We start from the raw sequence: 16,630 nt of genomic DNA, 5'->3' as shown, positions 1-16,630 counted from the left end.
AGAGTCCTTTTGAAAAATCCGTTTTCATCGCGGCATATAACAGTGGCGGATGGCGTATGTCATCGTGGCATATGCCGTGTATAGCGTTGAAAGGGTTAAAATGCCAACCTACCTACCCACTGTCTTAACCTTCGGTAGGGTTTGGGCAAACCAAAATATTTTTAATTGTGGCCCAATGAACATTCATGACACTATCTCAACACCAGTCTTTTGCTTTGTATACTGATTATTAAGATATTGAATGTTTAGTCAGATTTTTAAACACATAACAGTTGAATTATATAACTTATGTTTCACAGAGTGTAACAGCTTTTGGAAGGATGATGATAGAACAGACTAAATGTTATGTGGAAGAGACATACACAATCGCCAATGGTTACAAACATGATGCTAAGGTAAATACACAATCGCCAATGGTTACAAACATGATGCTAAGGTAAATACACAATCGCCAATGGTTACAAACATGATGCTAAGGTAAATACACAATCAGCAATGGTTACAAACATGATGCGTAGGTAAATACACAATCGCCAATGGTAACAAACATGATGCTAAGGTAAATACACAATCGCCAATGGTAACAAACATGATGCTCAGGTAAATACACAATCAGCAATGGTAACAAACATGATGCTAAGGTAAATGCACAATCAGCAATGGTTACAAACATGATGCTAAGGTAAATACACAATCAGCAATGGTTACAAACATGATGCTAAGGTAAATACACAATCAGCAATGGTTACAAACATGATGCGTAGGTAAATACACAATCAGCAATGGTTACAAACATGATGCGTAGGTAAATACACAATCAGCAATGGTTACAAACATGATGCTAAGGTAAATACACAATCGCCAATGGTTACAAACATGATGCTAAGGTAAATACACAATCAGCAATGGTTACAAACATGATGCTAAGGTAAATACACAATCGCCAATGGTTACAAACATGATGCTAAGGTAAATGTACAATCAGCAATGGTAACAAACATGATGCTAAGGTAAATACACAATCGCCAATGGTAACAAACATGATGCTAAGGTAAATACACAATCAGCAATGGTAACAAACATGATGCGTAGGTAAATGCACAATCAGCAATGGTTACAAACATGATGCTAAGGTAAATACACAATCGCCAATGGTTTCAAACATGATGCTAAGGTAAATACACAATCAGCAATGGTAACAAACATGATGCTAAGGTAAATACACAATCAGCAATGGTTACAAACATGATGCTAAGGTAAATACACAATCAGCAATGGTTACAAACATGATGCGTAGGTAAATACACAATCAGCAATGGTTACAAACATGATGCGTAGGTAAATACACAATCAGCAATGGTTACAAACATGATGCTAAGGTAAATACACAATCGCCAATGGTTACAAACATGATGCTAAGGTAAATACACAATCAGCAATGGTTACAAACATGATGCTAAGGTAAATACACAATCGCCAATGGTTACAAACATGATGCTAAGGTAAATGTACAATCAGCAATGGTAACAAACATGATGCTAAGGTAAATACACAATCGCCAATGGTAACAAACATGATGCTAAGGTAAATGCACAATCAGCAATGGTAACAAACATGATGCGTAGGTAAATGCACAATCAGCAATGGTAACAAACATGATGCGTAGGTAAATACACAATCGCCAATGGTTACAAACATGATGCTAAGGTAAATACACAATCCCCAATGGTTACAAACATGATGCTAAGGTAAATACACAATTGCCAATGGTTACAAACATGATGCGTAGGTAAATGCACAATCAGCAATGGTAACAAACATGATGCGTAGGTAAATGCACAATCAGCAATGGTAACAAACATGATGCGTAGGTAAATACACAAAACATATATGCATGATGCATAAGTTAACACCCCGTCACTTATGATTACAGTTATGATGCTAAGATAAATAGACGCACATCTGTAGTTACAATCAGGATGCTTCAGTAAATACACAAACAACTGTGGTAGCAGTCTAGATTCTCAAGTAATAACAGTCACAAATGGTCATATTTATACCACTGAGATTTCAACAACATTTCTAGTGGTTACAATCATGATGCTGAAATAATTTCTTATGAATACACTTGACAAATCTGTTACATGATTGATCGTATAATTGGAGAAAAAAATGTAGTACCTGGATGTATTTTTTAATAATTTAGTAATTTAGAAATTTTAATGTAAGTAAACCCATACCTTGAATCTAAAATGCTCTTAATCAAAAGGTTAGGAAACAGTTTTTGGGACCTTTATGATACCTGTTAGCTCATTTTGCTTGGGGAAAATTTAACCAGGTTGCCTTCTGTGTACATTAGAGTCTTTGATGAAAATTTCAGTGTCATGTCTTGTGCAAATTTTTCGCGTATCACAAAATATTTTTTCATGACATACTACTGAGATCACTCAGCCCCAAAGGATCTAAATGCTGATTTGGAAAGTTTTCATTAGGCTACAATGCAAAAAATATGTGGTTAGAACAACCTTCAATGATAGACCTGAGCCTAAACATGTAATTGCAGATCTAAAAATTCTTTGAAATCCTTCTCTTTTTTAAGCTACTAAAATAATCAAAAATAACTTCTCAGTTTTGCATAATATACATATTTACACTTGTATGCAAATTTGTCCGTCATTACCGTTCCCGTGAACTTTGACATCACAATTTATAATCATAATTAAAAAGTGATTGTTGCTTGACGTCAGAGGGTTATTATGAGCAGGTCAAAGGTCATTCGAGACAAAATTTAGCTGAATACCAAAAGTGTAGATACATTTATTGATGTACATGTATAATATTGTAGGTTATTTATGGTGACACGGATTCTGTGATGTGTAAGTTTGGCGTTGAATCAGTGGAAGATGCCATGAAACTCGGTCAGGAAGCTGCAGAATTTATTTCTGAAAAGTTCGTCAAACCAATCAAATTGGAATTTGAAAAAGTGAGTTGAATTTCTAAATGATTAAACATAGCATATAAGGTCAAATATAATTTTTCGGTCTGATATAGAGGTAAAAGTTGTTAATCAGCTCTGATCAATGATTAACCTATAGAATCACTAACCTGAAGTGCTATATATGAATACAACATGAGGTGAAAAAGATATGGAGCAGGAGATCCAAAGATATCAAAGTCATCAAGCAGAATTTAACTTAATTACTTTTCCTCATCAGGACAGCTACTGAAAGGCCACTATTTACTAGCCGAAGAACACACTTTATAAGAAGATTAAGATATCCCCAACATTGACTTCAATAGAAATTTATGACATTTATCAAACCCTACTGGAAATTCTATTTTAAAAGGAACGAGAAATGAGCTGTATAATTGGCAGCAAACTGTTGAATATAAAAGGGCAGCTAGTACGAATGAAATTGATGTATTCGTTAGTATCTATGAAGATACTTTGAAAACAAAGCCATGTTCTAATTCTAATAGAAATTGTGGTTGCATGTGATAAATGTCACAATTGATTATTTCCAAAAATTGGAAAATTAAAAGAACAGCAATGCATGGCTGCACCATTTTCCTATACTGTAAGTTCTAGCTTTGCTTACTGTTGATTATAAATTGGATTTTCAGGTGTATTTCCCATACTTATTAATCAATAAGAAAAGATATGCTGGTTTGTACTGGACAAATCCAGTCAAGTATGACAAGATGGATTGTAAAGGGATAGAAACAGTCAGGCGTGACAACAGTCCACTGGTAGCCAATCTGATCAACATGTGTTTACAGATGATCTTAATAGACAGGTAGGTTTATTACTTACATACGATTTTAATAGACAGGCAGGTTTATTTATTACAGATGATCTTAATAGACAGGTAGGTTTATTACTTACATATAATTTTAATAGACAGGTAGGTTTATTAATTACAGATGATCTTAATAGACAGGCAGGTTTATTAATTACAGATGATCTTAATAGACAGGTAGGTTTATAATTTACAGATGAACTTAAGACAGGTAGGTTTATTAATTACAGTTGATCTTAATAGACAGGTAGGTTTATTACTTACATATGATTTTAATAGACGGGTAGGTTTATTACTTACATACGATTTTAATAGACAGGCAGGTTTATTACTTACATACGATTTTAATAGACAGGCAGGTTTATTACTTACATACGATTTTAATAGACAGGCAGGTTTATTACTTGCATACAATTTTAATAGACAGGTAAGTTTATTATTTACAGATGATCTTAATAGACATGTAGGTTTATAATTTACAGATGAACTTAATAGACAGGTAGGTTTACTAATTACAGATGATTTACTGTCCTTAGACACATTCTTCTTTTCTTTCTTTCTATCAATGAATTTTATATGGTTTCCATTTATAATGCAATTATACAGTACAAAGTGTCTTGTCATATTTAACAGTTGTATTAAGAAGACTATTTATGCTTGCATAACACTAAAATTGTATGTTACAGTATTATTTTAAATCTTTCAGTGTTGTCGACATGATAAATGTTTAACTTTTTGTTAAATCTGTATTTTTAAGGGACCCTGATGGTGCTACAGAGTATGCCAAGCAGACCATATCAGATTTACTGTGTAACCGTATAGACATATCACAACTCGTCATTACCAAAGAATTGTCTAAAACTGATGATGAATATGTCGGAAAACAGGCTCATGTAGAATTAGCAAACAGGTAGGATATTTGACGCTAAAGTCTTTGTTCTTATGTTGTACTGTTACACCACTGTCCCAGGTTGGGGGAGGGTTGGTGCCTTCAAACTAGTTTTAATCCACCACATTCTGTATGTGCCTGTCCCAAGTCTTGAACCTATTATTCTGGGGTTGTCAATTGTTGCTGTGTTACATGTTCGCTTTTCGTTCTTTATTTTGTACAAAGATTAGGCCTTTTGAATTCAATTACATTTGTCATTTCAGGGCCTATTATAGCTGACTATGCTTTATTGACTTTGCTCATTGTTAAAGGCCGTACAATGACCTATAGTTGTTAATTTCTGTATCATTTGGTCTATTGTGGAGAAATTTCTCATAGGCAATCATACCACATCTTGTTATATTCTATTCTTTTGGTTGATGTTGAATATGTAGGAAAACAGGCTCATGTAGAATAAGCCAATAGGTGCAATGTATGATATTTGGCCCCACATCTTTTCTTTTAGTTTTGATCAAAGACAATTCTTTGAAGATTATTTTCATAAGTATTTTAGAAAAAAATCTCTAAATCTTTCTTTCACCATTATATAAACAAGTAAAGTTGTTTTTCATGAACAATACTATAACTAGTTGTTCAAATGTTCGTTTCTTAATTAAACATTAGATAGGACACTCAAGCTTTCTGACATTTGATTCATTTGAAGCAGATAGTAGAAATGTTTTATACATGAATACTTTTAATAGAGAATGTAAAATATTTTCAAACACATGATGGATCTCATGCTAAATCTTTTTTTTCAGTTTGTCAACTTTGGTATTTTAGAGTTGAGATATTTTTAGTAAGAGCAAATAATAATGACATCCCTTTTCACTAAGTGAGGTATATTTTTATAGCCTTTCAAATCTGTTCATTCCTCCTAAACTTTCTTTAGATATTAATCAGCTTTTTTATTGAGAAATCATTTGATATTAACTAGGTCTAGAACTTTATATTGTTGAATTTAACCGGTGTAGGCAATTTCCAGATCTAACAAGAAGGCACTTCCTGTTTGATGATATATTGTACTTTGAATTCTTATTGATTTAACTGTCAGAGCATGGATTTTTTTCAGGGCGATATACTTTGCACAATTAACAGTGCAATTTCTTGTTTATAATTGGACATTATCACCTTGCAAGGCTTTGTCCACTTTTTGAACTTTGAGGATTTCTTGTTGGCAATGAGCTCTACATCTCCTTAATTTTATTTTGTATTAAAACAAATAGGTTCATAAGCAAATAAATCCCCTGCTTATTCTTATTTATTTTTTTTATTGATTTCTGATCTGGTACATATAATATATTTTGGAGGTTAGTTGTTAATAAAACAGAACTATTGTAGGATAAAGAAAAGAGATCCTGGTAGTGCTCCACAGTTAGGAGACAGAGTACCATATGTCATCATAGCTGCTAGCAAGAAAACACCTGCCTTCATGAAGTCAGAGGTATTTGCATTTGTTTATAGTTTTAATACCATTGCCTTCAATTAGAAGGGTTTATTTTTTGAGATTTTACAGGAAAAGTCAGTAAACTTTATTGTAAATAAAAGATATACGTCAATCTGACAGCAACCATACACCAGGAATATTAAAAAATGTATCCCGTCAAAGCATTGTTTCTAAAAACAGCCTTGAATCTATACATTAAACAGGCTCCAAATCGCCTACTAAATTGAAACTGACGAAAGGGGACATGAACACAAAATTCTCCAAAATAAAAATAAATAAAAAAACAGTTTATAACATCATACAACCACTGACAAGGTTACTGGCTAGGGATAGGCAAAGAAGATTACTGTAAATTCAGAAATTATCGCAAGGTTTTCATTAATGCAAATAATGCAACGGGGTGAGTATCAACATTATAAGAACTTGTATTATCTGTATGTACATTTTACTGAGATCTCATAAATTAATCTCGCAATTTTTCAATTTTTAAAAAATCACAATTATAAATGCATGCAATAATTTTTTGATTTACAGTATCCATTGAAATCTGTATTAATTAACATTATACATGTATTTAAAAAAATCGTGAGATTTGACAAGTAACTTAACCTTACAAATATATATTTTGTTTATTTAGGATCCTATATATGTGTTAGAGAACAACATTCCTATAGACACATCATATTACCTAGATAATCAGTTATCCAAACCTTTACTCAGGATATTTGAACCAATCTTGGGAGAAAAGAAAGCAGAATCAGTACTTCTCAGTAAGTTAACCTTATTTTTATATTTTTTAATACGTAATACTGTGGATTCTTTTATTTTTCGTTGGTATCAATTTTCGTTGATTGAGAAAAACTAGCATTTTGGTGGATATTGGATTTCGTGGTTTTGCCAATCTCTGCATACATAGCATATAAAAAATTTGTAATAAGTTGAAAATTTGAATCATGGTTCACCTGTACCCACGAAACCCACAAAAATTGGTATCTAACTATTAATAATGAATCCACAGTATACATAACAAGTTCTGAAGGCCTTTTTTCACTAGGAACCTGGATTGGGCCAATTTTTTATGTAGAATTTTAGGATTCAGGAATTCATACATGTGATTTTTCCGGCGGGAGTCAAAATCCCCCGCTTTTCAGACCCTCTTCTGTCCCTCCTGTCAAAATTTGAAATCTTCTGTTTTTTTGAAAATGTCAACCTCGTAAAATTTTCATTACACATTTTTGTTTACAAAATTGATAAGGACAGAGAAAAAGTCAGAGAAACTCGAAATTGATATAGGAAAAGTCTGAAAAAAACGGAAGTTTCCTGTTGTGTCAAACGAAAATGAGGTCGTAAAATAGGTAAATCAGCCTGAGGTGTTTAAGGCTCAAACTGTATATATGTTACAGGGAATTTGTAAAATCAGTGATTTTGTAAAATCACTGGACTAATCAGTGATTTTGTTAAATCACTAACAGTTTCAGTGGTTTTGTAAAATCCCTGAAATTGTTAGGGATTTTACAAAATCACTGAAAATAGAGCTAGGGATTTTGTAAAATCCCTGATTACGATTAAGTATAACTTGCTCTTAGAAATGTGTTTTTCTTAATATAAAAATAAACTAATGATCACTAATGGTTTTGAAATGTATTTGTTATTTGAACACTATGAGCTAGAACTAGTGTATAATGATAATGACTAAAAGGCATGTAAACGGATATTTATACCACTGTGAATTTACCAATTTTTTCATGGTAAGTTTGGGTGACATCTACTGTTACATAATTGCCCTGCTTTTCGATGCATGTCTGTATCAAATCAACCTGTACTCGGAAAATTGAACTCTTTGCTTATTATACACTTCACGACCATGCCTTTACTGTAGCAGCTCTTAAGTTTTTTAATTGGCATTCCTCTCAAAGTTCCTTGTAAAGTTCTAAAGCTTTGTATGAAACATTTGCACACTTTCTATTTGCTTACTTTTAAAATCATTTTGTCCCTACCACCATGACCTATTGATACGTGAATTTTCTGAACGATGCTGTACATATCTTCAAGACATACATAATATTTTTAAAACATCTTCATCTGATGAATACTGCGTTTAACGATTTTTTCAAATCTCCAAATTGAAGAACTTCATACCTACATTTAACAAAATATTAACAAAATATTTATTTTATTTGGATTAAAAGAGTTGAGAAAGTTTAGAAACTTATTCAAAGTTATATCACTTAGTGATAAAAAACATGTATCTGATATATGACCAAAGTAAGTAAAACTATTTTATTTTTGCTTGGTTAGAACCTATTCATAACATGCAAGTACAAAACAAAGTATTCTTTACTATATTTGCTGTTGTCTTTTATTGTTATTATTTTGAGAATATAAATGTTATTTTGTAGGCAAATAATAATACAACACTTATTTGCTTTTATCTATCAATGTTCATGCAGCAATAAGATGCTCTTGCTCTGATATGCATGTAATATTTGCCACTGGATCACATACCCTAACTTACTTAATTATACCCCTGCTTTAAAAAAGGGGGGGGGGTATACTGTTTTACCTCTGTCTGTCATTATACCCCCGCTTTAAAAAAGGGGGGTTTACTGTTTTACCTCTGTCTGTCAGTCCGTCAGTCTGTCAGTCAGTCCGTCCCATGAAACTTTCGTCACATTTTTCTCAGGAACTACACATCCACCCTTTCTGTAATTTGGTATCAACATTTATATATGTCAGCCATACCGTGTGATGCGTTTTCAGATTCATCACTTGACAACTTCCTGTTTACCGAACACTTGTCTGATTTTACACATGATAGCCAAGTTGAAAATTTTCGTCACATTTTTCTCAGGAACTACAATACAAGGATTTCTGAAATTTGGTTTCAGGATTTATATAAGTCAGCTATACCGTGTGATGCGTTTTCAGATTCATCACTCGACAACTTCCTGTTTACCGAACACTTGCATATTTTTACACTATTAATATTATCCACTTGCGGCGGGGGTATCATCAGTGAGCAGTAGCTCGCAGTTTCACTTGTTTCTTATACCTTACATATGTGTTTTTTTTTCTCTTATGACAGCAATCAACCTCATGTTCCGTTTTTATATTTGTTTAAAAAATTTGATATAATTGGTTTTATTTTATACAGTCATGACAGTAATTACAGAAAAACTATAATAAACAGTCGGGTTGTTGTCTCTTTGACACATTCCCCATTTCCATTCTCAATTTTATAGTAACTTTCTTTCAAACAAGGTGATGATAAGAGCTTAATTGTTTTGTCTTCTTTCTGTGGCTTTTGACAAAATTTCATCATATTTTCCCCGGTTCCATATATTGCACTTTAATTTTCCTCCAATTTATATTTGAAGTAACTTTTGTGTGTATGTTTGCTCTTGTTTTTAAGATATATGTGCCTGAGCCATTGTTCTACAGTATGTCAGTTGTATACTATAGTGCATGAAAACTGCTCACTTAATATTAAAATAAAGGCTAGATTAACCTTAAGCTTACTGAGTGTTACTATAGAAGGCTTTTTCCACAGAAATTCTTAACAAAATTTGAATTAATTTATTTTACAAATTCCCTGAATTTTATCAGTGAATCTGTAAAAAAGATCTTAATTATTTCAGGGATTTTGTAAAATCACTGGTCAAAATCAGATATTTTATCAAATCACTAATCAGTTCAGTGATTTTACAAATTCCCTGAAATTTCAGTGATTTTACAAAATCCCTGATTTCACAAATTCCCTGTAACATATACAACAATAAATCAAAGATAATAGGCAATTACCCAATGATCAACTAAATAGTTAAAGACACAAGCCTGGTTGACTAAAAGTGAATACTGACAAAGGATAAAATTGACTAATTGTACAAGTTGTATAAACAACCATTTATTTGATGCTGTTGAAAACATTGAGCATTTACTGAACCTCAAAGACAAATGAAATCAACTCAAATATGATATTTATGGCTTATTTTCTATCCAAGCCAACACCTATATAAGTATAGTTGTCTTGAACTATTGTAAAATTTTAGAATTTGACAAAATGCAAACCATATTTTATCACCAAATACCCCAGCAGCAAATAAAAGAAGACCAAGTATCTAGCCAAATTCAACTCTGCCTGGATGTCTGATTTCAAATGGTGCAGATCCAGTACTAAGTGTCAAGACCATGCTAACTACACTTCATGCAAAGCTGATTATGGTGGCCCTAATGACTTGACCAAACTTATGAAGACAGCTACCCACCAGCAAGCCTACAACTCTATCAATTTAACACCTTCTGTTACAAGCTTGTTCAGTAGTGGTTCCAAAGTTGACAATGTAGCTTAATCAGAGATACTTTTTGCCAACTATGTAACAGTATGATGGCTGATCATTTTATCCTGAATTATACATAATCAATAAATATTTAAAAAACCCTTATCTTCTATTTTTAACAAGTACATGAAGTAAAAATGGATATGCATGTATTTAAAGGTATGGAATTATTGTTCTTATAACCAAAAAAAAGGAAGAAATGCAGTTTTTAAACACCATAAAACCATTTCATACCTCGATAAAAAGGTCGATAAAAAATCTCCAGTTATGAGGCCCAAACTCCAGCTGAAAATTTCCAAATCTCCAGTTGTGGCTTGACAACTCTGTCACATGTCTGGGAATTAAAGATTATTTTTGGGGATCTAGGTCCAAATGTTTCTTTTTTCAAAAATTCTGGACTCAGTTTTAATTTCTTTGGGAATAAGGGATTACACCCCTTCATAAACCCTCTGTATAATGCATGTGAAAATTATTATATAGGAAATTACAAAGGGAATTATAGAATAACTAATCGAAGAATTCAAATAGAGAAAAATATTCAACGAGTGACCGAACAACACATTAATTCAGAAATGCGTTTAGCGCATTCATGAGTTAATTATCAGTGTTTATCGGTCACTAGTTGCATATTTTTTGATATTTGAATTCTTTAATTAGTTATTCTTTTTATTACATTGGCAAATGGCTTTTTTTAAAGAAATTAATGTAAACATGTAAGGAACTATATCTTTTTTCTTCGCCTATTGTTGTATGATGTTAGAGAGTGAAATAACCATGAACCATGTTTATTTCGCATGTGAAATTATCGGTTTTTATTAAACTGGGAAATCAATGTAATTCATTGCAACCAATGTAATAAGTTTATTTATTGATTGGGGGTCATTGGTCTTTTTTTTCAGTATGTATCTATTACCATTATGCGCAATAAACTAAAAAAAAAGTTCTTGGTTGTAGAGATATTTTGAAAGTCCCTTCCTACCCTCCCACATACATTTTAGTGGAATAGCCCGTAACAGGATGTTTAAGGGACAGACTTATGGGAAAAACTGAAAAAAAACAGTCTGAAACAGTCTTGGTGGGGGTTGTATATATGACATGATAAAAACAATACTTTATATTATAGCACAGTATAATTAGAAACTTTAAATGTAAGGTTCAATACAGGTCATCACATACTTCTTTGCATATTTAAGCCTCTTTCCATGCCATATTACAAGAGTTTGTCATAAAAAAAAAATATAGAAGAATTTTATTCAAAAACTGAATTAACCAGTTGATATAAGCAAAGATTTACTTTTATTTTAGAGGGTGACCACACAAGAACAAAAACATTTGTGACATCTAAAGCTGGCGGACTGTCTGCCTTCACCAAGAAAAGAGAGACATGTGTCGGTTGCAGAGCTGTTTTGGACAGAGAAGGTAAATGGGATTACGCAGAAGTAGTTGGTAATATGTTTTTATGCCCCACCTACGATAGTAGAGGGGCATTATGTTTTCTGGTCTGTGCCTCCATTCGTTCGTTTGTTCGTCCGTCTGTGCGTCCGTTCGCTTCAGGTTAAAGTTTTTGGTCAAGGTAGTTTTTATACGCCCGTCGTCTTTTAGACGGGACGTATTATGGTATACCGTTGTCCGTCCGTCCGTCCGTCCGTCCGTCCGTCGTCCACACTTCGGACAATAACTCAAAAACGCTTTCACCAATTTCCATGAAACTTAAGTGAATTGTTTATATCTATTGACGTAAGCTCCCTTTCGTTTTTTTTTAATTTGAGATTTTAAGTTTTGGATTTATGGGGCTTTATTCATAAAAAAGGGGGGATTTTCAACACTTCGGACAATAACTCAAAAAGGCTTTCACCAATTTCCATGAAACTTTGGTGAATTGTATATATCTATTGATGTAAGCTCCCTTTCAATTTTTATAAATTTCAGATTTTAAGTTTTGGATTTATGGGGCTTTATTCATAAAAAAAGGGGGATTTTCAACACTTCGGACAATAACTCAAAAAGGCTTTCACCAATGTCCATGAAACTTTGGTGAATTGTTTATATCTATTGATGTAAGCTCCCTTTCAATTTTTATAAATTTCAGATTTTAAGTTTTAAATTTATGGGGCTTTATTCATAAAAAAAAGGGGGATTTTCAACACTTCGGACAATAACTCAAAAAGGCTTTCACCAATGTCCATGAAACTTTGGTGAATTGTTTATATCTATTGATGTAAGCTCCCTTTCAGTTTTTATAAATTTCAGATTTTACATTTCCGTGTTATGAATTTTTATGCTTAAAAAAGGGGGGATTTTCCAATTTTGGGACAATAACTAACACTTTCACAAAATTTTATGCAACTTTGATAAATTGTTTATATCTATTGACATAAGCTCCCTTTCCATTTTTATAAATTTTAGATTTTACGTTTTCTTAAGTAATGAATTTTTATACTTAAAAAAGGAGGATTTTATGAAACTTTGGTGAATATATTAATGTAACATCCCTTTTGATTTGTATATATATTTCTAGTTGATCATATAAATTCATTTAAAGCATAAAAGACAAGTTAAAAGAGCAACGGGCGTATCATGCGCTAAAGCGCAGCCCTTTATTGAAGAAGTTGAAGTCCAATCAACTTGAAACTTAGTACACATGTTCCCCATGATATGATCTTTCTAATTTTAATGCCAAATTATAGTTTTGACCCCAATTTTGTGGTCCACTGAACATAGAAAATGATAGTGCGAAGTTCAGGTTAAAGTTTTTGGTCAAGGTAGTTTTTGATGAAGTTAAAGTAACATCAACTTGAAACTTAGTACACATGTTCCCTATGATATGATTTTTCTAATTTTAATTCCAAATTAAAGGTTTAACCCCAATTTTCACGGTCAACTGAACATAGAAAATGATAGTGCGAGTGGGGCATCCGTGTACTATAGACACAGTCTTGTTGGTTGCTGTAAAGAACATGAGACAATTTACTGGTTGTTATGGTATTTTCCAATACTGTAATTGTACCATATGAAAGAAAGGAACGAGGGAGCTTTGATATGATTATTTTCCCCCTAATTTTGTAACTTCACTTTGGTATAGCAAAATCCAAACCATTAAATTGTTTTTCAAGAGGAGAAATGAATTTTTATGATTTAAAACAAATCAAGATTTCACAATATATGTTGATTTTATACGCCCGTCAAAATTTTGACGGGACGTATTATGGTATACAAATGTCCGGTGTCCGTCCGTCCATGACTTAAAATTTCATTTTTGAGTTATTGAGTATTTTGTAAAAAAGGGGAGGTTTTTTTTTACATGTCGCGCCGTATCTCAAAAACAATTTATGATTATTGCTTGAAACTGTACACACTTCTTTGTTATACTAATTTAAAGATCTGTATACTTTTTGGTTTGATTCAAAATTTTATTTTAGTGATATTTGTAAAAAAAAAACAGGGTGGGGGGGTTTCACATGTCCCGCCGTGTCTCAAAAACAATAAATGGTTATTGCTTAAAACTTCCTCAGAAACTATTTATGATTATTGCATAAAACTTCCACACAAGACGTCGGGCGTATCATGCGCTCATGGCGCAGCTGTTTATTAGCTTTATATTTTATCATCTTTCAAGACAAGACAATTTAGTACAACTTAGGCACACATATGGTGCTACAAGCGGATACCAGTTATACATTAACAATTACATATATAATTATACATTTACAAGCAAGACACCAAATAAATAAATTAGTGATATCATACATTAAACAGGTGCTGTGTGTAATTATTGTAAATCAAGAGAGTCCCAGATATATCAGAAAGAGATCTCCCATTTAAATGTTCTGGAAGAGAAGTTTTCTCGTCTCTGGACACAGTGTCAAAGATGTCAGGGAAGTCTACATGAAGATGTGCTTTGTACAAGGTAGGAGTAAGATATGTATTTATTGAATGTGTAACACAAGCTAACTTAAACTATTTACTTATTTAAAAGCAATTACTTTTTGGTGAAACACTTTTCAATCTGATATATTTGCAATGAATAACAGGATTTAGCATGATCACTTTATATTCAGTTTTATATTTCAATATGAAAAATATATAACTCAAATTAACAAATATTTTCAAAATTAATGATTTTCAGTCATATCTATTAATAATTTAATTTTGGATGTAATGCGTCTTCTGATTGGCTGACGTCGTTCTGTTTATCATATGATAGACACAATTTTGACATGTGACCATGACGTCATCAACATTTTTTCATGATTTACGCCGGTTTAAAATGGAATTTAGAATTAAATTATAAGAAATAACTGTAATATTTTGTCGTCTTTTCGAAATAACATAAAAAAATGTGGTGCACTGTTAAATAACCAGCTATGCACATTATTCAGTGTGCACCACATTTTTTATGTTATTTCTTCATAGACAGAAAAAATATTACAGTCATTCCTTAATGAAAATTAATAAATTATAGTCACATTTGTATATTAATACTGTTTTTATTGATATTACCTTTATTTTTACCTGAGTTTACCTGTACAAATGTTATCAAAAGCTGTGCGCAAACATAAAAATATTTAATCTCCAAATTTTTAGGAGCACTGTCAAAATAATATTTTTATGCTCATTTCAATCAACTACACTCTTATAGTTAGGTGTACATTAAAAGTATGGAGCATCCACTTGTCTTCTAGAAGTTTATTTGTAGACACTTTAAATATTTACATGCTTGATTTTAAAAGACCCCTGATATGATTTCATAAAGTGGAAATATTGTCTGACATATGTGGATAAAATAGAATGCATGAAGATGAACACTTTTTTATTGTTAATTTTTTGTTGTAGTCGAGATTGTCCAATTTTCTACATGAGGAAGAAAGTTCAGAAAGACTTGGAGGATCACGGCAAATTAATAGCTAGATTTGGGGACCCAGAATGGTGACAAGACAATAATTCAACTTGCTATTAATTATAGAAATGAATCCAACAGCTCTAAAATGTAATGCTCATCTCTAATTCTGCATCCTATGAATGAGGCAGCTCCTGTAATTCTACATCCTGTGATTGGAATGTTTATCAGTGATTCTATGAAAAATGTGAACCTATGTGTTCCTGTAAAAATGGAATGTTAGTCATCATATATTTGTATATATTTATCATAAAAATGCACATAATATCAATCATGATCAATATTGCACTAAAAAAAATCAACTTTAAGTTATTTTGTACAAATGTTATTTGTTGGGTGGAGGAAAAACATTAAAAACGTATTGAAACCCTCCAAGGAATTTACCATCTAAATGAAATCTATTGTTTGTATAACTTCAAACTTCATGTGGATTTATTAATATTAGTTGAATACCAATTTTGTGGATTTCATGTGATGAATTTAAATGATGAACAAACTACACATTTTTAAAAGAATGAATGCAAACTTTGCCAAAACAATGAAATTGAATATCCAGGCAAATGCAAGTTTTCCTAAATAAATGAATCCACAGTATGTGAGTTTATGATGGAGCATGTTAGAAAAGTTAATTCAGGTGTAAAAAAACAACATTAGACAATGTATTGATTTACCTTATATGTTTTATTTAAATTTATATGAATATGCAACAGATGAAAATATTCAAACCAGGTGTTTAGTATAAAAATAGTGCTAAATAAATGACAATATACAATTATGAACATTTTGATTTGATTATTAAATGTTATAAAATGTCTATAGCAACAATAAAAAAGATTAAATTTTATATCTTTGTTTGTTGATTAGATGGGAACACTATGTTTTTCTTTATTTGAATTTTCTTGTATTATAATGGCCATTTTAAATTCTGATCGTTTTGACCATTGTCCATTTCATATAATGTTTTTTTTCCCAATGTCTTGTACGCACAAACACTTAAATGATAGTCCTAGATATAAGAAGATGTGGTATGATTGCCAATGATACAACTCTCCATCCAAGTCACAATTTGTAAAAGTAAACAATTATAGGTCAAAGTACAACTGGGAGCCTAGCATGTGATGATAGTCCAATTAATGAAACAGATCACATATAATAGAATTAAATTAATGGTTATATAAATACAGAAATCATTATGAAGTTTTTAATAATAAAAATAATACC

At 31.8% G+C, this 16,630-nt stretch overlaps 1 protein-coding gene across 2 annotated transcripts in view; it reads left to right on the top strand.

Moving 5' to 3' along the window:
* The window catches only part of LOC139481881 (DNA polymerase delta catalytic subunit-like), a 44,818-nt gene extending 28,565 nt beyond the window's left edge, over positions 1-16,253 (top strand). For both annotated transcript variants that reach the window (XM_071265398.1, XM_071265399.1), the window contains exons 17-25: positions 300-395; positions 2,846-2,983; positions 3,625-3,797; positions 4,558-4,710; positions 6,070-6,172; positions 6,813-6,945; positions 11,818-11,931; positions 14,269-14,419; positions 15,346-16,253. In XM_071265398.1, the coding sequence (XP_071121499.1) occupies positions 300-395; positions 2,846-2,983; positions 3,625-3,797; positions 4,558-4,710; positions 6,070-6,172; positions 6,813-6,945; positions 11,818-11,931; positions 14,269-14,419; positions 15,346-15,442 (1,158 nt within the window). In that variant the 3' untranslated portion in view covers positions 15,443-16,253. The remainder of the gene's footprint in view (positions 1-299; positions 396-2,845; positions 2,984-3,624; positions 3,798-4,557; positions 4,711-6,069; positions 6,173-6,812; positions 6,946-11,817; positions 11,932-14,268; positions 14,420-15,345) is intronic.
* Positions 16,254-16,630: the final 377 nt, after the last annotated feature.

Source organism: Mytilus edulis, chromosome 7 (assembly GCF_963676685.1).
Source record: "Mytilus edulis chromosome 7, xbMytEdul2.2, whole genome shotgun sequence".
Lineage (NCBI taxonomy): Eukaryota > Metazoa > Mollusca > Bivalvia > Mytilida > Mytilidae > Mytilus > Mytilus edulis.
Note: the sequence above shows the minus strand (reverse complement) of the source record. Positions and strands in the feature narration are given on the sequence as shown.